The following is a 17,219-nucleotide window of genomic DNA, read 5'->3' as shown; positions in this document are numbered from 1 at the left end:
CCAAAGAAGAAATTCAGATGGCCAACAGGCACATGAAAAGATGCTCTACATCTCTAGTCATCAGAGAAATGCAAATTAAAACCACAATGATATATCACCTCACACCAGTAAGGATCACCATCATCCAAAAGACAAACAACAACAAATGTTGGCGAGGTTGTGGAGAAAGGGGAACCCTCCTACACTGCTGGTGGGAATGTAAACTAGTTCAACCATTGTGGAAAGCAGTATGGAGGTTCCTCAAAAAACTCAAAATAGAAATACCATTTGACCCCGGAATTCCACTCCTAGGAATTTACCGTAAGAATGCAGTAGCCCACTTTGAAAAAGACATATGCACCCCTATGTTTATCGCAGCACTATTTACAACAGCCAAGAAATGGAAGCAACCGAAGTGTCCATCAGTAAATGAATGGATAAAGAAGATGTGGTACATATACACAATGGAATATTATTCAGCCATAAGAAAACAAATCCTACCATTTGCAACAACATGGATGGAGCTAGAGGGTATTATGCTCAGTGAAATAAGCCAGGCAGAGAAAGACAAATACCAAATGATTTCACTCATATGTGGAGTATAAGAACAAAGAAAAAACTGAAGGAACAAAACAGCAGCAGAAACACAGAACCCAAGAATGGACTAACAGTTACCAAAGGGAAAGGGACTGGAGAAGATGGGTGGGAAGGGAGGGATAAGCGGGGGAAAAAGAAAGGGGGCATTACAAATAGCATGTATAATGTGGGTGGGGGGGCACGGAGAGGGCTGTGCAACACAGAGAAGACAAGTAGTGATTCTACAGCATCTTACTACACTGATGGACAGTGATTGTAATGGGGGTTGTGAGGGGGACTTGGTGATGGGAGGAGTCTAGTAAACATAATGTTCCTCATGTAATTGTAGATTAATTATACCAAAAATAAAAAAAATAAAAAAAATAAAGAAAGTAGAGGCAGGTCTTGGTGGTTGCCCAAAGCAGACTGGGTAATTCCCACAATTCCAGGCCATAAACTCCCTTTTTTCAGAGTTCATAGAGTGATGACCACCAGGCCTTCTGATTGGAAGCCTGAGCAACTTTTTTTGTTGTTGTTGTATTACATCAAATTCTAAGACACCACTTAGGAATCATGCTGACTGTGTATGATTCCTGACTCCACTTTTTCTAGTCATGTGTTGAAGGCAAGTTACTTAATTTCTCACCTCTCATATTTCCTTCTCTGAAAAAAAAAAACACTTTTTTCATGGGGTTCCAGTGAAGATTAAATAGGATAATATGTAAAACATTAGAAGTAAACACTCAATAAATGTTAGTGATTTTTATTATTTCTCTACTCCGAAAAATTCAAGCAATACTAGGCTGGTCCCAGGGCATACCCCCTCCATCTCCTCCTGATACCCACTCTCCCAGGAAATCTGTTACTGGCTCAGTCATCCCTTATGGCATTTCACCACTTCTACCTTTCCATAAGAACTAAGGAAAACTTGTACAAAAACTCGATGATGCACAATGGGATTCGCAAAATAGATAAAAAATTTAATAAAATCTGGGCCCATAACTAATCCAGTAACCCTTAGGGCCCCAGGGAAACTGCAGGGTCTATCCCTCTCAAATTCCTGACCCTCTCAAGTTCCAATCTTTGTAACAGGCCTCTTTCATAACTGTGAGAAAGAAAGAAATCCTTCCCACACTGCACGGGAAGGAAAAGAGAGTTATTATGGACAAGTTAGAGTCCCTCTGAGCAAACTAACTGACGATGAGAGTACTTCCAAAAGGGAGGCCACTTTCAGGTGCTCACTTACTCCAACGATGATCTTCTGGGGTTACTTCAATCACTGGAAGCCTCACAAGTGAAGTTACCTCCAAAAATTAATCTCTCACATTTATTCTGTATTTTCAAATTTATAACATTTTGTCACATCTGTGGTATCATTTGATCTTCACAAAAACCCAGTGAGGTTAAGTGGGTAATTTTTTGTGTCTAGTTCACAGATGAAGACACAGATTTCAGAGAAATAAGTCACCAGGGTCATTCAACCAAAAAGCAGCACAGGAGGAACTAGGAACCGAGGCCTCTGACTCCTGGCCTGGTGCGCCCTTCCCATTCTACCATGCTCCTTTACACACACACACCTTTTTTTTCTGGATTCTTTTCTAAAATATTCTAGAGAAGCCTTATACCCCTCCCATCCCTGCTTTCTTTCTTTTCTTCTCCTTAGACATTCCTTATCACCTCCAGGAACCCAGTTGTCTTCTTCTTATACCCACAATGCCCAGGACCTGCTATCTCTTCTGTCCTTTTCTGCCTTTTTTCTAGCACATTCCTGCTCTTTCTACCCCCAAGCAGCCTCTAACATGGATATCAAAAACTATAAGAATCAGGAAGATAAATGAAAGTGAGCCAATAGGGCTGGACATGAGAAACAGTTGAACTGTTCACCAATGTTCATAGCAGAATTATTCATAGTAGTCAAAAGTGGAAACAACCTACTATCCAACAACTAATGGATGGATAAACAAAAATACTGTATCTATATAATGGAATATTATTAAGCCAAAAAATAAATGAAGTACTTATTCATTCTGCAATGTGGATGAGCCTTGAAAATATTATGGTAGGGAAAGAAAAGACAGACACAAAATGCCACATATTGTCTGATTCCATTTGTATGAAATATTCAGAATAGGCAAATCCATAGATACACAAAATAGATTAGTGGTTCCAGAGCCATGAGGAAGGATTGGGGAATGATAGCTAACAAATACAACGCTTCTTTGTGGAGTAATGAAAGTGGTCTGGAATTAGTAGTGATAGTTGCACAAGCTTGGGAATATAGTAAAAACCACTGATGATGCATTATATAAAGAGTGAATTTTATGGTATGTGAATTATATCTCAATTTAGAAAAAAAGGAAAAGTGGAAGTAATTGAGATTGCAGTGATCTGGAGAGCCCTCATCTCCTCTAAAGAACAGCCCTATTCAATAGCCTCAGCTAAATTGCACTGGAACGTAGCAGTCCTAATGTTGAAATGTTATCACTTCAGTTTTGGATAAAACCTCTTTTTTAGAAGTTAGAAAATAATTCAGAAAATTAAAATTCCTTGCAGTCCATATAATCTTGGGTCCACAAAAACCACTGGCCACCATTTCATGACCTCTACTGTGTCTGGACAATTCAGTTACCATCCTCGATCCAACAAAATAAAAGCCCTGTTGTTATGGAAACACATCTACCATTCTCTAACAAGCTCTTAGGGTAACTGATCAATGAAGAGTGGTTGGATACAGCCTTCCTAGTAACTGCACCAGCATGCATATTCAGATAGTCTCCATTATCTCTGGGCTTCTCACTTAATATTTAATAAACATTTTTCCAGCATCAACTAGGTGCCAGGAACTCTTCTAGGTGCTATAGGAAAAACAAATGAGTAAGTCAAGGTCCTTGCTCTTAAGCAGTTCAGTCAAGGGAGGGAAACACACTTGTAAACAAATCAAGATAATACAAGGCAGAATTAAACTAGAGCCTGATAGCAGTACAAATCACATACTACAGGAGCGTAGACAAAGCAGCTATTATTTCTCCCTGGAACTATCAGGGAAGGTGTTGTACAAGAGGTGACAATTGACTGGGCCATGAAAGGTGGAGAAAAAAGGAGGAGGGGGAGGGAGGGAGGAAGAGAAGGAAAAATGGAGGGAGGGAGAGAGGGAAGGAAGAATGGGAAAAAGGGAGGAAGGGAGGAAGGAAAGAAGGAGTTAAATAGAGAAAATTAAATTAAATAGGGAACATGATGAAGAAATGAGGTAGAAGCTAGAAAAGTAGATCTCACCCTCCTTTGGGTCTACAATGGAACTTACACAACTTTTATCACACTGAGTTAGAAAATTTTGCTTATATATGCCTCCCTCACAACTGAAATACAAGTTCCATGAGGGGAAGGATAATGCCTTAGTCATCTTGATGTCATTAGTATTTTTGCACAATGCATGATACATAGAAGGTGTTCAGTAAAAGTTGGTAGAATGAGTGAATTCATAAACCAACAAAGAATCAAAGAACAGAGGTTAGGGCATGTTTGGGGAAGGAAAAAAAGCAATCCATTTTGGCAGGGAATAAGAGACACAAAAGGACTGTAGTGGAAGTGGAGACTAGAAATGTGGATTAGAGGTCAAACAGGCAATATATAAACCCCCAGGTATTTGATTTGGTTTAGGAGGCCTTTCTAGTGCACCATAAATTATTTCAATGGGACAGCTTCTTTCTCTTCCCCATGCATTTCTGAAGTTCCAAAAACATTCTCATGAAGGATAAATGACTGTTTAAAGGCAGGAAAACACATAGTAGATGCTTAGTTATAGTCTTTAAAAAAACTGAATGAAAGAGTGAATTACTCCATCTCAGAATGGTGTTGGTTTTTACATAACCACAGTATGTTCCTAATTCACATTCTATTTGTGGTCAATTCTGACCCCCACATGTTTTTCACTCATACTCATACCCATCCTGTATTTGTACTCTTGGGTTTAAGTCTTCACAAGAACATTTTCTTATTAAGTTTCAGCCCTTATTATGATAGGCTTATTTTTCCAATTCATAGGGTCATTTAGAGCTTTATTACTATTTACAGAAAATCTAAACCACACCAAATTTGGGGCCCACGAATTTGATACACACATTCTTCATTTCTCTGTCTGGAATGTCAATAAATAGGCCTAATAGATTGCCCTCAGGACCAGTCTCTATTAGGCCATCACTCAATATGTCTACTATTCCCACACTATTTCCATCATCTACAGATCTTCAACCTAGCTATTCTGATTATTATAGTCATGTAATCAAGATTCTACCTTTCCCAGATTACCTAGTAAAACAGTTTACACTGGAGGCTTCTTCCTCGTCTATGGATCCTATTCTTTTGCTGTTAGAAATTAAAGTTGTCTGTATGATTTGCCCTTCACAAAACCATGCTGAATCCTATTTAGTGCCTCGGGATATCCTGGGTGACTACAAATTGATTGCTTGATGGTCTTTCTCATTTTCCTCAAAGATCAGTAAGTTGGCAGTCTTTAATTACTAGGGTCATCCTGTGTTTCTCACCTTCCTGTTTCAAACACAGGCATGTTTGCCCTTCTCTAGTCTTTAGGCACTTTTCTAGTTTTCCATCCCTTCTCAAAAGTAATGACCCATGGATCTGCGGCAACATCTCCTTGAACAGCAAGTACCCCTAGGGTATATATCATCAAATTCTGCTGATCTGAATACTTCCATTTTTCTTTCTCTCATTAACCATTTCTCCCTCTTTGATTACCTATTCATTTCTCAAAATCTCACCTTGATTGAACTTCCTCCAGTCAACAACTTACCTGTGATCTGTTCTGAAAAGACAAGATAGAAGACACCAAAAAGTTCAACCTATCAATCTCCTGATATTAATGAGAATTCCTTCCTTCTTGATCATGCAATCACACTTTTTCCAGTCTACTTTTTTTTTGCCAAATACCTTAAAAGTTATTTAGACTTTGCTTTTCTGTACATGCTAATTATGTCTTCCTCCCAGCTGTGATCATTCTTATTTTGTCCCTCTTCTGCTATTCTGTGTTTTGTTTTAGGGACCTGGCCTCATTTCCACATGTTGTGTATCTGTTATGTCCAGAAATAGTACTGGTTAACAATGACACAGAGCAATAAAATCATAGCCTTACCATTAATTTCATAGCCTAGTTCAAAAAAGAAACATAAAAGAAGAAAAATGTAAGTATTCCTTCCTCTCTAGGCCTACATTACCTCTATTATAAAACTGATATCAGTATGCTATGATCATTTGTTTATTATTCATCTTTCTCAACCTCCTCAAAAGTAGGGGTCATACCCTGTTCACCTGAAACCCCAGGGTTTCCCACAGGACATGGAATACTCTGCTTGATAAAGGATGAGACAGAGGAGACAATATACAATAGTATATGTTAAATGTTTCAGATGGTTAATTCTAGAGGAGAAAATGTTCCTTCAGAGTATAACAGTCAAGAAAGTCCTCATACCTCTACTTCCATAGAGTATTCTGTACAAGTTTAAATTTTTGTTTTTCTATTCCTTTTCCCTGTCTATACATTTAGTGGTATGGTTGATTCCCTCTTTTTTACCTCCTTTAAAACCAGGCTAAACTCAGGCCTCTAGGAATTCTTCCCTTTTAATCAGGTATCTGCCTCATCCTAACTCTGCATTTCACTCCCATACACTGACCAAATGTTTAAGGTCTTACCTACTGATATATTCCCAATTATTCATCATCTGAGTTTTTACAGTTGTATAGGGGAGCAAAAGTTCCAACCTAAATAGTTCTAGAGAGCTGACCACATATAAAACAAAACGCCACTCAAATATCCCTCTGTGCTTAACCAGGCTGGCAGTTCCTACTGCACCAACAACTTCATTCACTCTGCTGTCTGTGGAATATTGTCATGTGACAATGAAAAGCAAATTCAATACTATCTCTTGCAAGATAAATTTTAAAATATTTTCAAAGAGAAAATTTTGTGAAGCTGATGAAGATGATGTAGAGACATCATCAACTGACATGCAAAGCTATTGAAAATTGAGAATCTAGCAGTGGTAGGACAGTTAACAACTGAGAACATCAAGTGAAGAAGGATTCTATAAGAGAGTGATTTGAATATCAAAATATTTATAAATGCCAGAGGAAGGAAAATGAAGCCTTCAGATACTCCTGCAAAAATTACCCTGTTCATGATCACCTTACGGAAGTCAAATATGAGGAAGAGCATTTCAGCTATCGTACAATTTGGTCTAGAAAATTAAGCCAAAAAAAGAATCAATACTCAATTATCCCTTAATTCTCAGAATTAGTGAATAATTATAACTAGAACTTAAATGTTAATAATATAAGATAAATAAATCTATTGCTATTACTCTTTGTTTCATTTTTCAAGGGAAAGAATCAACCACACTTTTTTTCCTACTTACAATAAAATTTTGATCCTATTTTTAAATGGTGACATTTAAAAGAGACTTTTTCTGATACTGATTCTCCTGGAATAATGAGGCTTCCTATACTGCTTTGTCAGCTTTTATGCTTGCAAATTTCTATTTTCCCCCAGCTAACCAATAAGCCCTCCAAGGACAGAAATTATGAATTCTATTTTTCTTTTGTACCTACCTCCACCACTACCAGCCCATTCCCAATCACAACCTATACACCTACTCTGGCACAGGAATCTGAGGAAAATAAGCACGCAGAATATATTAATGACTGATTGCCTGTCTTAGAAGATAATTCTCCTGAAGGTAAGACTGGCTGCACCATCAGCACACATTCAGCATTCATGGTGGTTGTATCCAAGTTTTCTCACCTAATTAGCTACAACTCCTTTAAATCATGGCATGGTGTATCTAAGAAAGGAAAAGATTTTGACATTGCCTTTCATGTTTTTTGCTTAGTTTATTTTTTTCACCCTACAGGATATTCTCTCCTATCACAAAAGGAGTCATCAGCGTCTCTCTCCTGGATTATATCTGGGTTACCTGAAGCTGTGTAGTTCTGTGGACCAGATCAAAGTACTTGTTACCCAAAAGTTGCCCAATATTCTCTGTCATGTAAAGATCCGTGAAAACAGTAACATTTCCAAGTAAGTTGTAAGGAATTTGGATTTTCCTTGTGATGAAACAGTGACTCAAGGGTGGGTTTCAAGTGTCAGAAGGAAACTGAAGCATTACTTCCTGGTGTAGTTTCTATGGTGAGACATCCTCAGAGGCCAGCACACTGGGGAGGAGGCAGAGCTTCGAGCTTATGGCACTGGTTGGCGGAAAGAGTGAGCCCAATTAAAGGGCCCTATCCTTTCACTTTTCTCTCTGTGTTATTTATGGTGCAACCACTGATGCTCAACTGGGTTAATGAATAGATGCCCTTTCCTTTCATCATTGCTGTGTCTCATATCTTTTCTTCAGAACCTAATAAGTCATCTTTTCAAAAATATCATCTGTAGAACTGGGTTCTGGTAGAGCAATTGATTTCCATATATTCTTAAAGGAACCCCCTACCCTCATACTTCCCACCCTTAACTCTCTGGCTTGAGGGCTTTGTATGTTTCCTACATTCTTTACAGTTCTCTAAGGAAGAAAAGAAGTAACTAGGCCTGAGATTCTCCAAAGCTCTGTGGTTTTGTATTCTGGTGAATCACCCCGTTAGTTTGGGAAAGTTGCCCAGTCTTGGTAATCTGGCTTAGCTTTACAACTAGCCCTCTAGCAGGCCTCTGAAAGCCTATGGTAATGAACTGAATTGTGCTCAACATGAAAAAACACAAGTAAAGGAAAGAATAGATAAGGAGGAACTCTCCAGAGTTTATCAGGCTTGACTACAAATTAGATCCCCAGATTTCAGTTAATCTATATGTTTGCTTAACCAAGGAGATTCTAATTTGGTCATTTAAATAAATTTGGCCTTCAAAGTGGCAGAAGTTTATTAACTATAGTATTTCACAATGTTTATTAAATATTACTTGATGAAAACGAAGTAGATAATGATGATGATGATAAAGTTGGTGGACTGTTCAAAGAACTCACTAGCTGCCATATTGTCTTCTTTAACTTATCAACTACACCTAGACTTTAAGTCTGCCATCTGGTGGTCACTTCTACAATCAACATAAATTATCTCCTTACATGGCTCATTTGTGGGTTGACACAGCAGTGGTTGGTTACTTTCAACCATTTTCTAGATTTGTGTCTTAAGGTTTAGACTCTCTCTTAGTGGTTATTCCAACTAATTTCCCCTTGACAAAGATCCAAGTTTCATTTTTACAGAAGACTCTAGTAGCCAGTTCCATCTCCCTCAGCCTTACAGACTAAACTAGTAAGTTAGTAGCAGATGTTTCATGGTATTCCTACTGGTAATTTATTTTCTAATTTGACTACAGATGCTATTTTAACAAAGTGCTCCATTAGGTTCTGTGTATACTCGTGCTTGTCAGAACCCCCTCACTTACTTCAGTATCAGTGATGAGAGAAAAGAAATAGTTCCCAAGCAGGTTCTCAAAGATCACAATTAATTTGTAAAGCCAGCAGTATGCCCAGATTGAAGTAGGACTGAATTTTGATTTTTTTTTTTGTCTTACTGGGACAAAGGGTAGATTTTCCAGAGTCTTTTCCAGTGTGGGAATTGAAATGAAACAGATATCTTAAAAACAGAAATTTTTCTAAGAGAGTTTTCTGGTGAAAAACTCATGTCACAATCAATTTCATTTTCTGACCCAGGGATTTGAGCCCAGGGTAGTATAACCCATGGAGAGAACCCCCCAGGGGGTTTTGACAAGTGTGAGAACATACATTAGCACCTGCTATCTTTCTATCCCTGAAGAGGAGGGCTTTCCTTTCTTAGCTAGCCTTCTGAGAGCATACTGCTGCTCCCTGCAGAGTTAGAAGGAGAAACAGAGCCAACGGAGTGTGTTTAGAGACCTGGGCTGAAATACCTATGGAAACAATGTTGCCCAAGAGGCATTTACCTTGATCTTTTCAAGCTCCTTTTGAAGAGCAGCCTCTGGGGGACAAACCAGATGTGCTTTCCTCTCACCGTCATTCTTTTCCCTTCCCTTCTGCATGACATTTGGAAAAGTTCATTAGGAAGGATTATAGAGCATGCAGAATAAAGACACACATGACTGGTTTGAAAGGAGGATGGAAGCAGTGATGTGTGTCCCCTGGTTCCTTTTATTGGAATTGTCTGGTGTTCCTGTTTGTGATTCTCCTCAAGCTTTTGGAAGGGGAAAGAAACCAAAATAGTCCCCACGACTCCAACAGACCAGGGCTGAAATGTGCCATGTGGTTTGTTGCCTGAGCTGGACAGTCCTGTGGCTACCCAACTGCTGAATTACCCAGCAGATGCCCCTGTGGTAAAATGTAAGGTCTTAGAACTTACAGGGGATCTTCAGGGAAAGAAAAATGAAGACAGCCTGGAATACTTCAAAGCTCCAATCTCAAAAACTGATTGGTACAAATTAGACCTGCTGTTCTGAGGTACATGTAGTTTAATAGGTGAACTAAGCTTCTGTTAGAAAAAGTTCATTTTAAACTCCATATGGGTGGCAAAAAGTTCAAATTTCATGAATTGCATCAAGTTTTAACCACCAAAATTGGTTATCCAGGTTCTGGACATATACACTAAAAAATTTCTGAGCTGTGTTCTGAACTTTTGTTATATTTCTAATTTTAACTTGACTCAATATACAGAGAAGAGTGGGAATGGGTCCAAAAGCTTTCTGGCTCTGAATCCATGGAAAGTGTGGATCATACTTCTGACTGCCCCATGCAATTGTTCTTCTATGAGCTCCAGATGGCAGTGAAAGCTCTCCTTAAGCAGATCAATATACCTCTACACCAGGTACTAGTCTTTACCATTTTTATCTTCTTTTTATGGCTGAAGGAAACTGCATTGTAGCATAAAACTCAAGAGGTTAAATATATTTATATATACATATTATATATATATTTAGTTTATTTTCACTGACTTAAGTACCACTTCGCACATAGATGCAAGCTTTTAATTTGATGCCCACAAGTGGACACAAGACTGCACCTCTGCCCCTTTTCTCTAGCTCCTCTGTGTTGACCTCTCCCACAGTTCCTGGATATCACTTTACTGTGGTCTAGTCAAGCAAGGAAAAATCACTGGCTAGCACACCTTGAAAGATTCCAAGTCTTAGCTTTAAGACAGTATGAAGCAAAGAGAATAAATAAATAAGTGTATAGCTAGATGTACTAATGATTTATCTTAAGAACAGACGACTAGTAGTAGTATAATCTAAAGCAATGCCATGGTTATCCCATGCTATCTTTCCAGAGAGATTTGCTGTCAGATTACTGTCCTTCTAAATCAAAATGTGCAAATCTAACCCTCACTAATAAGAAACTTCAAGAGAAACTGTTGGCATAGAAGAGAACAGTAAAAGTTTATTAGGCTCTGTTTAGTAAGTTAACGTGATACAGCATTAGGTTGAATTCTTTCTTGTTTTTTTGGCCTACATTCACCATCTCCCCCACCACACCACACCCCTCCCCCCCCCAACACACAAAATGAACCAAGTTCAGCCTGTTAACAGAAAGACCTTTCCAAGAGTAGTGACTGGCTCCCTTTAAATAACAGAAAGATAACCATGAATTGGCTTCTGACCCATGGAAGGAGAGGAATAGATTAGAGACTCCAAAAGTGTTCTTCCTCAGGGATACTGCTCCGATTATAAGTCAATACCACAAGGCTAGTCCAAAACAGCCAACACTGATGAAGGCTAAATTGCACAAGATGCCATAAAGACAATTGGGAAGCAACTGGATTATTCCAGGGGTGGCCATGTACTCAGGAGGAGAAAAAAAAATACCAGTTCTCCTTATGACAGTAGATACAATTAAAGGGTTTCTTGGGCTTAGCAGATTTGAAGCAGCTCATATTTCATTGGTGATTCTTGGGCTACACATACATGTTGGGAGAAGGCCGCCTAACTACCTAAGAGTGCATATAGTTTTTTTTTTGTTTTTGGTTTTTTTTGGATACTTGTAAAATTTTCTCAGTCCTTGGCTAGAAACTACATTTTTTCCCCCTTAACCAACTTAAATTGAAACTAGTAGATTTTTAATTCAATCCATTTTTGTTGCTTCATGTAATTATATTCATCATTTTGAAAAGCCCACAGAATGCAATCATTTTCTGCTTTTATAAGAAGCATAAATGTTGTTTTCAGAGTTTATGTGGAACATTACTGCCTTAAATCTTTATTTTATATAGCATTATTAAATGGGCTGAACCCTAATATTTATGTTGTATAAAAATTCCAAGCTTGAAGTCGTGTAATTTTGTTAGATGTTTTATGCCAGTTTGGTGTTGTTTATGTAAGTGCCATGTTGTAACTCTCCTATTTTTCCTTTGCGCGTGTCCCTCTGCAGGCAAGGAACTTCCGCCTCTACACACAGGAGGTGTTGGAAATGGGTCACAATGTGTCCTTTCTTCTCCTGCTCCCTGCCTCAGACGACGTCTGTACAGCCCCAGGACAGAATAATCCTTACACCCCACACTCAGGGTTTCTTAACCTCCCTCTTCAGATGTTTGAACTTGGTATAGTAGCTTGTTTCACCTAGAAATATTAACCCAGCCTCCTTATAATAAAATCACAAAGTTATATCTGTTCCCCCTTGTCCCAGTGGAGGGTCAATAAATCACATGATGGCTTTGGCAACAACCCTTCCTAGAACTGTGTACAAGTCGGAGAGAAAGCAAAGCTCCAAGACCATGTGCCCGAGCAATAATTATTGAAACCCAGCTAAGGCCCAATGGAGAGAAGGGAATTCTAAACAGAAAGTTCAGTTATCGAGCTGCAGTTCTTGCCTTCCTTTTGCTTTCTTAAAACATAAATACAAGAACTGATGATTTCATGAAGAGCACTGCCCCCTCTCTCCCTCTCTTTCTCTTTCTCCTCCAACTGGAGAAAAAATACTGAAATTAAAACGTAGACTCTGTATCACTTTGGAGGAAAAAAGTCCCTAACTATAAAGAAGTGCTGATTTATTAAATTGACTGTACTATTAAATAGACTAAATTTCTAGCCAACTATTTGAGAAATTGACAGGGTCTCCCAGGATGCAATACTGTGATTATAATGTGGGATTCTGAATGGAGGAAGATCTTCTACTGACTTTCAAAAATGATTAGCCTGGGCCGCAGTTTCTCTCTTTTTGCAGAGACCCCTGCTGCCCACTGAGAATGTGAATAGGGAGGCTTTGTCTCTTCCCATGCTTCCTCTTGTAACAGACCAATAAGAGGCAGTTAGCAAGAGCTCCATCAGTTCAAATAAATTGTATGATTTCTGGGAGGGTGATTAGTTGGGTAGAATGTGAAGGCAGACACTCTCTGGATTGCTCCCCAGCCACCAAATTTAGAAGCAGACAAGGCAACTTCTGAGGTCTCATTTTGAGATGCAAGCATCTGAATCTGAATTTATTCTTTGAGGATAAATGAATTAGACCTGTCATTTTTCCTTTGCAAGCAGTTCAGATGCCCAAAAGCTGATGAACACCAATTGTTATTTACCAAAGGAGGGAGAGTTAAGGGAAGCCTGAATTAGCCTTACAAACTGGGACTTGAGAGTCCTAGGGAGATCCCTATTGTGTAGCACTGGCAGTGACTTAACTTTTCTGCACCTTGTCTGTATCAAGTGATCAATAACATTGCCATACTATTCCCAAGAGGTGTGGATGTGAATGTGACCATTTAATGAATGCCCTACCTGAAGAACATTATTAGTACATGATATAACTGGACTGCTGTTATGAAATACAGTTTGGGTCAAGGTATTTCCACTTAAGGTACTGTGGGTGGCTACTGTGGAGATTCAAAAATGAGTAAGACTTTTTAAATTATTGAAACCCTGCTAAGGGTGTTTTATGCCAGTTTGGTGTTGTTTAAGTGACACATAAAAGCCCCTCAAGGGGCTTTCAGTATAGTGGTAACAGTAAAATAGTAATACCAATAATTACTGTAATACCAGTTAATCCTGAATAAGGTAGAATGTGTCAAAGTTGTAAGTATTAAGTGATATTGAAAAAAGGGAAAAAAACTCATTTTCTCAAAGAACATATCAGCTGCCTTGGAGAAGAGGATATTTACTTTGGGTGTTAAAGAATGCACAGGATGTTAATAAACATGGATAATAAGAAAAGAATTCTTGTCAAGGAAACAAAATGAGCAAAGACATGAGAATAGAAGAACTCAAAAAGAGTCAGGAAAAGAAGTGGTCCAGTTTGGCTAGATCAGAGAAATGATGTGAGGAAATAGTGAACATAAAGCTGTACAGACAAGCTGTGGCCATACTGGGCAGTATCTTAAGAGTCAGGCTTTGGAATCTAAGATGAATCAAAAGCATAGTTAGGGGGATAGTTCAGAGGTTATTACAATAATCCAGTGTTGGGATAGAAATAAAACCAAAAAAAGGAAAGAAATACAGGTGTAAGAAACACTGGGAGTAAGAGACAAAACTGGGCAACTGTTTGAATGATAAAAGGTGAAGTCTAGAGATTTCTAGAGCACATACCCCATGGTTTTCAGCCCCAAAGACTGTAAGGATATTGCTGCTACTACGAGAAGGAAGGAAATCAGAGAGGAAAGTGGTTTAGGGAAGAAAGATATTCCACTCTGAATATCTTGAGTCTGAAGATGCTAATTCAATATTCAAGTAGAAGTCCATTTGGCAGACATGCAGGAGAGAAAGTTGAGGTCTAAGCACAGGAACTCAGCCAGTGTCTATTGATAACAGCCAAAGCCATGAAATGTGAATGATTTCCCAGGGATAGATAACTGACAGGGAAAAGATCTAAGGAAAGTATTTCAATGGAGAGGTAAGAGGGAATCCATTCTCTGTGAAATGGTCATTATTGCTCCATGATAACAGGCAAAAATACACGAAATTCATGTCCCCATTCATCAGTGGACTTGGTAGGAATAATTGATGATTTGGTATCAATCATAGTTGTATCTGACTCCCAAGATAGTAGAAGATCAATCCCTGCAAGTATCCTCTATATCCTGCTTTCTGGGAGGCTCCCTGTTACTACTTTCCATTCTACCATTTCCTCTCTCCATTCATTCATGCATTGATTCATCAATAAGTATTTACTAAGTAACCTGCTATGTGCCAGGCACTATTCCAGGTACTGAAGAATCAGCAGTGAACACACTCCTCATGGGGCTTACATTTTAGTGGGGGAGGCAAATGATAAACCAGTCAACAATGATATTGTAAATGCAAGACAATAGTGAGGACAAGGAAGAAAACATTTTTTGCTTCATGTTTCATAAATTCAAAAATTTATCTTTCTATGAAAAAAATAAATCAGGGTAAGGGACTGGAGTGAAGTTACAAGAGCTGTAATTTTGTATAGGATGACCTGGGAAGGTCTGACGAAGACACATTTGAGCATAGACATGACATTTCCATGCAGTGGGAACAGAAATTGCAGAAGTCTTAAAATAAGGTTGCACTTGGCTAAGAGATCAGCATAGGTGGTGTGTAGTAAACAAGAGCAACAAAGATAGGAAATGAGATCAGAGAGTCAATAGGGGCCAGGTCATGCAGGGCCTCATAGGCCACAGTAAGGACTTTAGACTTTACTCTAAGTGTGTTTGGAATCCAATGGAGCATTCTGAGCAGTGGAGTAACATATTAAAAGCTCTGCAAAATCTGGTAGTACCCCCAGAAAGGAAAAAAAATTAAAAGCATAACTTTGTTTAACCCAGCATTTTCCAAGTTCATTTGATAATGACTGGAACCATTTTTGGTACCAATTAATAACCCATAGAAAACATACTTTAGGATATGATGCCCTAGAACACTGCTTCTCAAACTTTAATGTATATAAGAATCGCTTGGATAGCTTGTTAATAGATTCTTGGAGCCCCACCCCAGAAATGCTGAATCTGGGAAGGCCACTGGAGAATTTTGCATTTCTAACAAGCTCTCGGCTAATACTAATACTACCAATGCATGAACAATACTTGAAGTAGTACTGCCTAGAACACAGAGAAAAGGACATTTCAGGAATTTACAGAACTAGGGATGTAGTTAGTACGGTAATAGAATCCAGTAGTGACTCTCTCTCTGACCTGCCTTACCACTTCTCAATCCCAAAAGAATTATAAGATAATCAGATACTATCCTTCATCATCCTGATTTTAAGACGTTTTTACCCCTGAGTAAGACATACATACCTTCTTACCTTTCTTGTCCTTTTTCATTTCCTTATCATTGGTGATCCTGCTGATTAATGAGAACCACATTAGTTTCCAGAAAAGACCACTTGGTTGGGCATGGTTCCATTAGAATACACAATTCTATTTGTCTTTTCTAGAGATCAGGAAGAAATGTTGCCAGTGTAGCAGAAAATAAATACACTCCAGTACAATGATTATTGTACTTCAGCACTACCAGCAACAATCTTTAAAATACTGCTGGGCCTTAGAAAGAACTGTGACAAACTCTGTCTTAGCCCCAAACAATCAGAGCTTTTCAAGAGGCAGGTTATCATAGCTACTTCCTCCAGTAGATATCAGCCCACTAAGCACTCAATAACACCTTCTATAGGGACTTCTAAGAGCTTGTTAGAGTAGACCCACACCCATCTAAGAAATATGCTAAGCAATTTTTACTTGTTTTATATAAGTAGGGACTTCTATCTTCCATAGATAGATCTATATTAAAAGGTCAATAGATACACTAAGCATTTCTGAGGAAGAGAACATTGTTAGAAATTCAGTCAGAACTCAGAAAATTGTAGTAACATAGGAATTCTAATGAAATTTGAAAAGATGCAAATTATATGAATATGTAAATTACAATAAAATAAAGCATTACACTGTACTTTAGTTTGACTTGTATAAGTCATCCCTGTCCTGATGAAAAGAATCTGAGATTTGGCAAACTGACCATGTTCCTGCCAGTGGCCTGAGTGAATCATAAATAACTTGCTAACCAGCCATGGAAAACTGCATCTGTGCCTATTCGAGCATTAAATAGATCTAGCAAGGACAAAATGATAGAGGAGCTTAGCCCTCTGTCTCCTGGATTTAAAACTAGGCTGGGACAAACCCATAGGGTGTTCCTTCACAGGATTAGTTGTTGGGGAAAGACTGTCATGTAGGAGGATGTTGTAAGATCTCTATGAGCAGGGTTGCGATGAGGCAAAGTGGTACAATTTCAGACCTCTCCCAACCCCCAGCCTGAAGGCAGACACCCCCCATCCTTTGGACAGGAGCAGGATAACACTCTTCTGTAGTAATAAAGCACACGTCCAGAGGCTCACAAGGGTCACTGTTTATACTGTTCCCAGAAATAAAAGGAAAAGCAGTGTCATGAGCCTTCAAAACTCTGTCCAGTGATGTGGCCTCTTGAAGATTTGCCTAGCCTCTACTGAGAAGGTCACCCTGCCCTGACCCTGTAGGCAGTCACAACTGACAGCAGGCCTATGTTGAGGAAAGTTGATTTTTATTGATTTCCTTGGCTCTATGATTCATACTGATTGCACTAGCATAATTAAAAAATGGGGGAATTTTTTAAAAACATTTTGAAGCCTGGTATATATTTCATATTTTGGTGCTTGACTGTACCCTTTATTCAACAAACATTTGCTGAGTTTCCACTGTCTGCCAATATGCTGAGACATTAATAAGAC

General features: G+C 38.6%; 1 protein-coding gene and 1 long non-coding RNA gene across 3 annotated transcripts in view; one reads left to right on the top strand and one right to left on the bottom strand.

Annotated features, from left to right (window-relative positions):
* The window catches only part of ANKFN1 (ankyrin repeat and fibronectin type III domain containing 1), a 359,764-nt gene that overhangs the window by 316,021 nt on the left and 26,524 nt on the right, over positions 1–17,219 (top strand). For both annotated transcript variants that reach the window (XM_057501323.1, XM_036879836.2), the window contains exons 15-17: positions 7,476–7,642; positions 10,239–10,389; positions 11,946–12,114. In XM_057501323.1, the coding sequence (XP_057357306.1) occupies positions 7,476–7,642; positions 10,239–10,389; positions 11,946–12,114 (487 nt within the window). The remainder of the gene's footprint in view (positions 1–7,475; positions 7,643–10,238; positions 10,390–11,945; positions 12,115–17,219) is intronic.
* Positions 1–17,219, bottom strand: part of LOC130683559 (uncharacterized) — a 41,284-nt gene that overhangs the window by 14,594 nt on the left and 9,471 nt on the right. Inside the window, exon 2 of the long non-coding RNA XR_008997339.1 lies at positions 15,760–15,805. This is a non-coding gene — a long non-coding RNA (uncharacterized LOC130683559). The remainder of the gene's footprint in view (positions 1–15,759; positions 15,806–17,219) is intronic.

Source organism: Manis pentadactyla, chromosome 4 (genome assembly GCF_030020395.1).
Source record: "Manis pentadactyla isolate mManPen7 chromosome 4, mManPen7.hap1, whole genome shotgun sequence".
Taxonomy (NCBI): domain Eukaryota; kingdom Metazoa; phylum Chordata; class Mammalia; order Pholidota; family Manidae; genus Manis; species Manis pentadactyla.
This window is presented reverse-complemented; position numbering and strand designations above follow the sequence as displayed.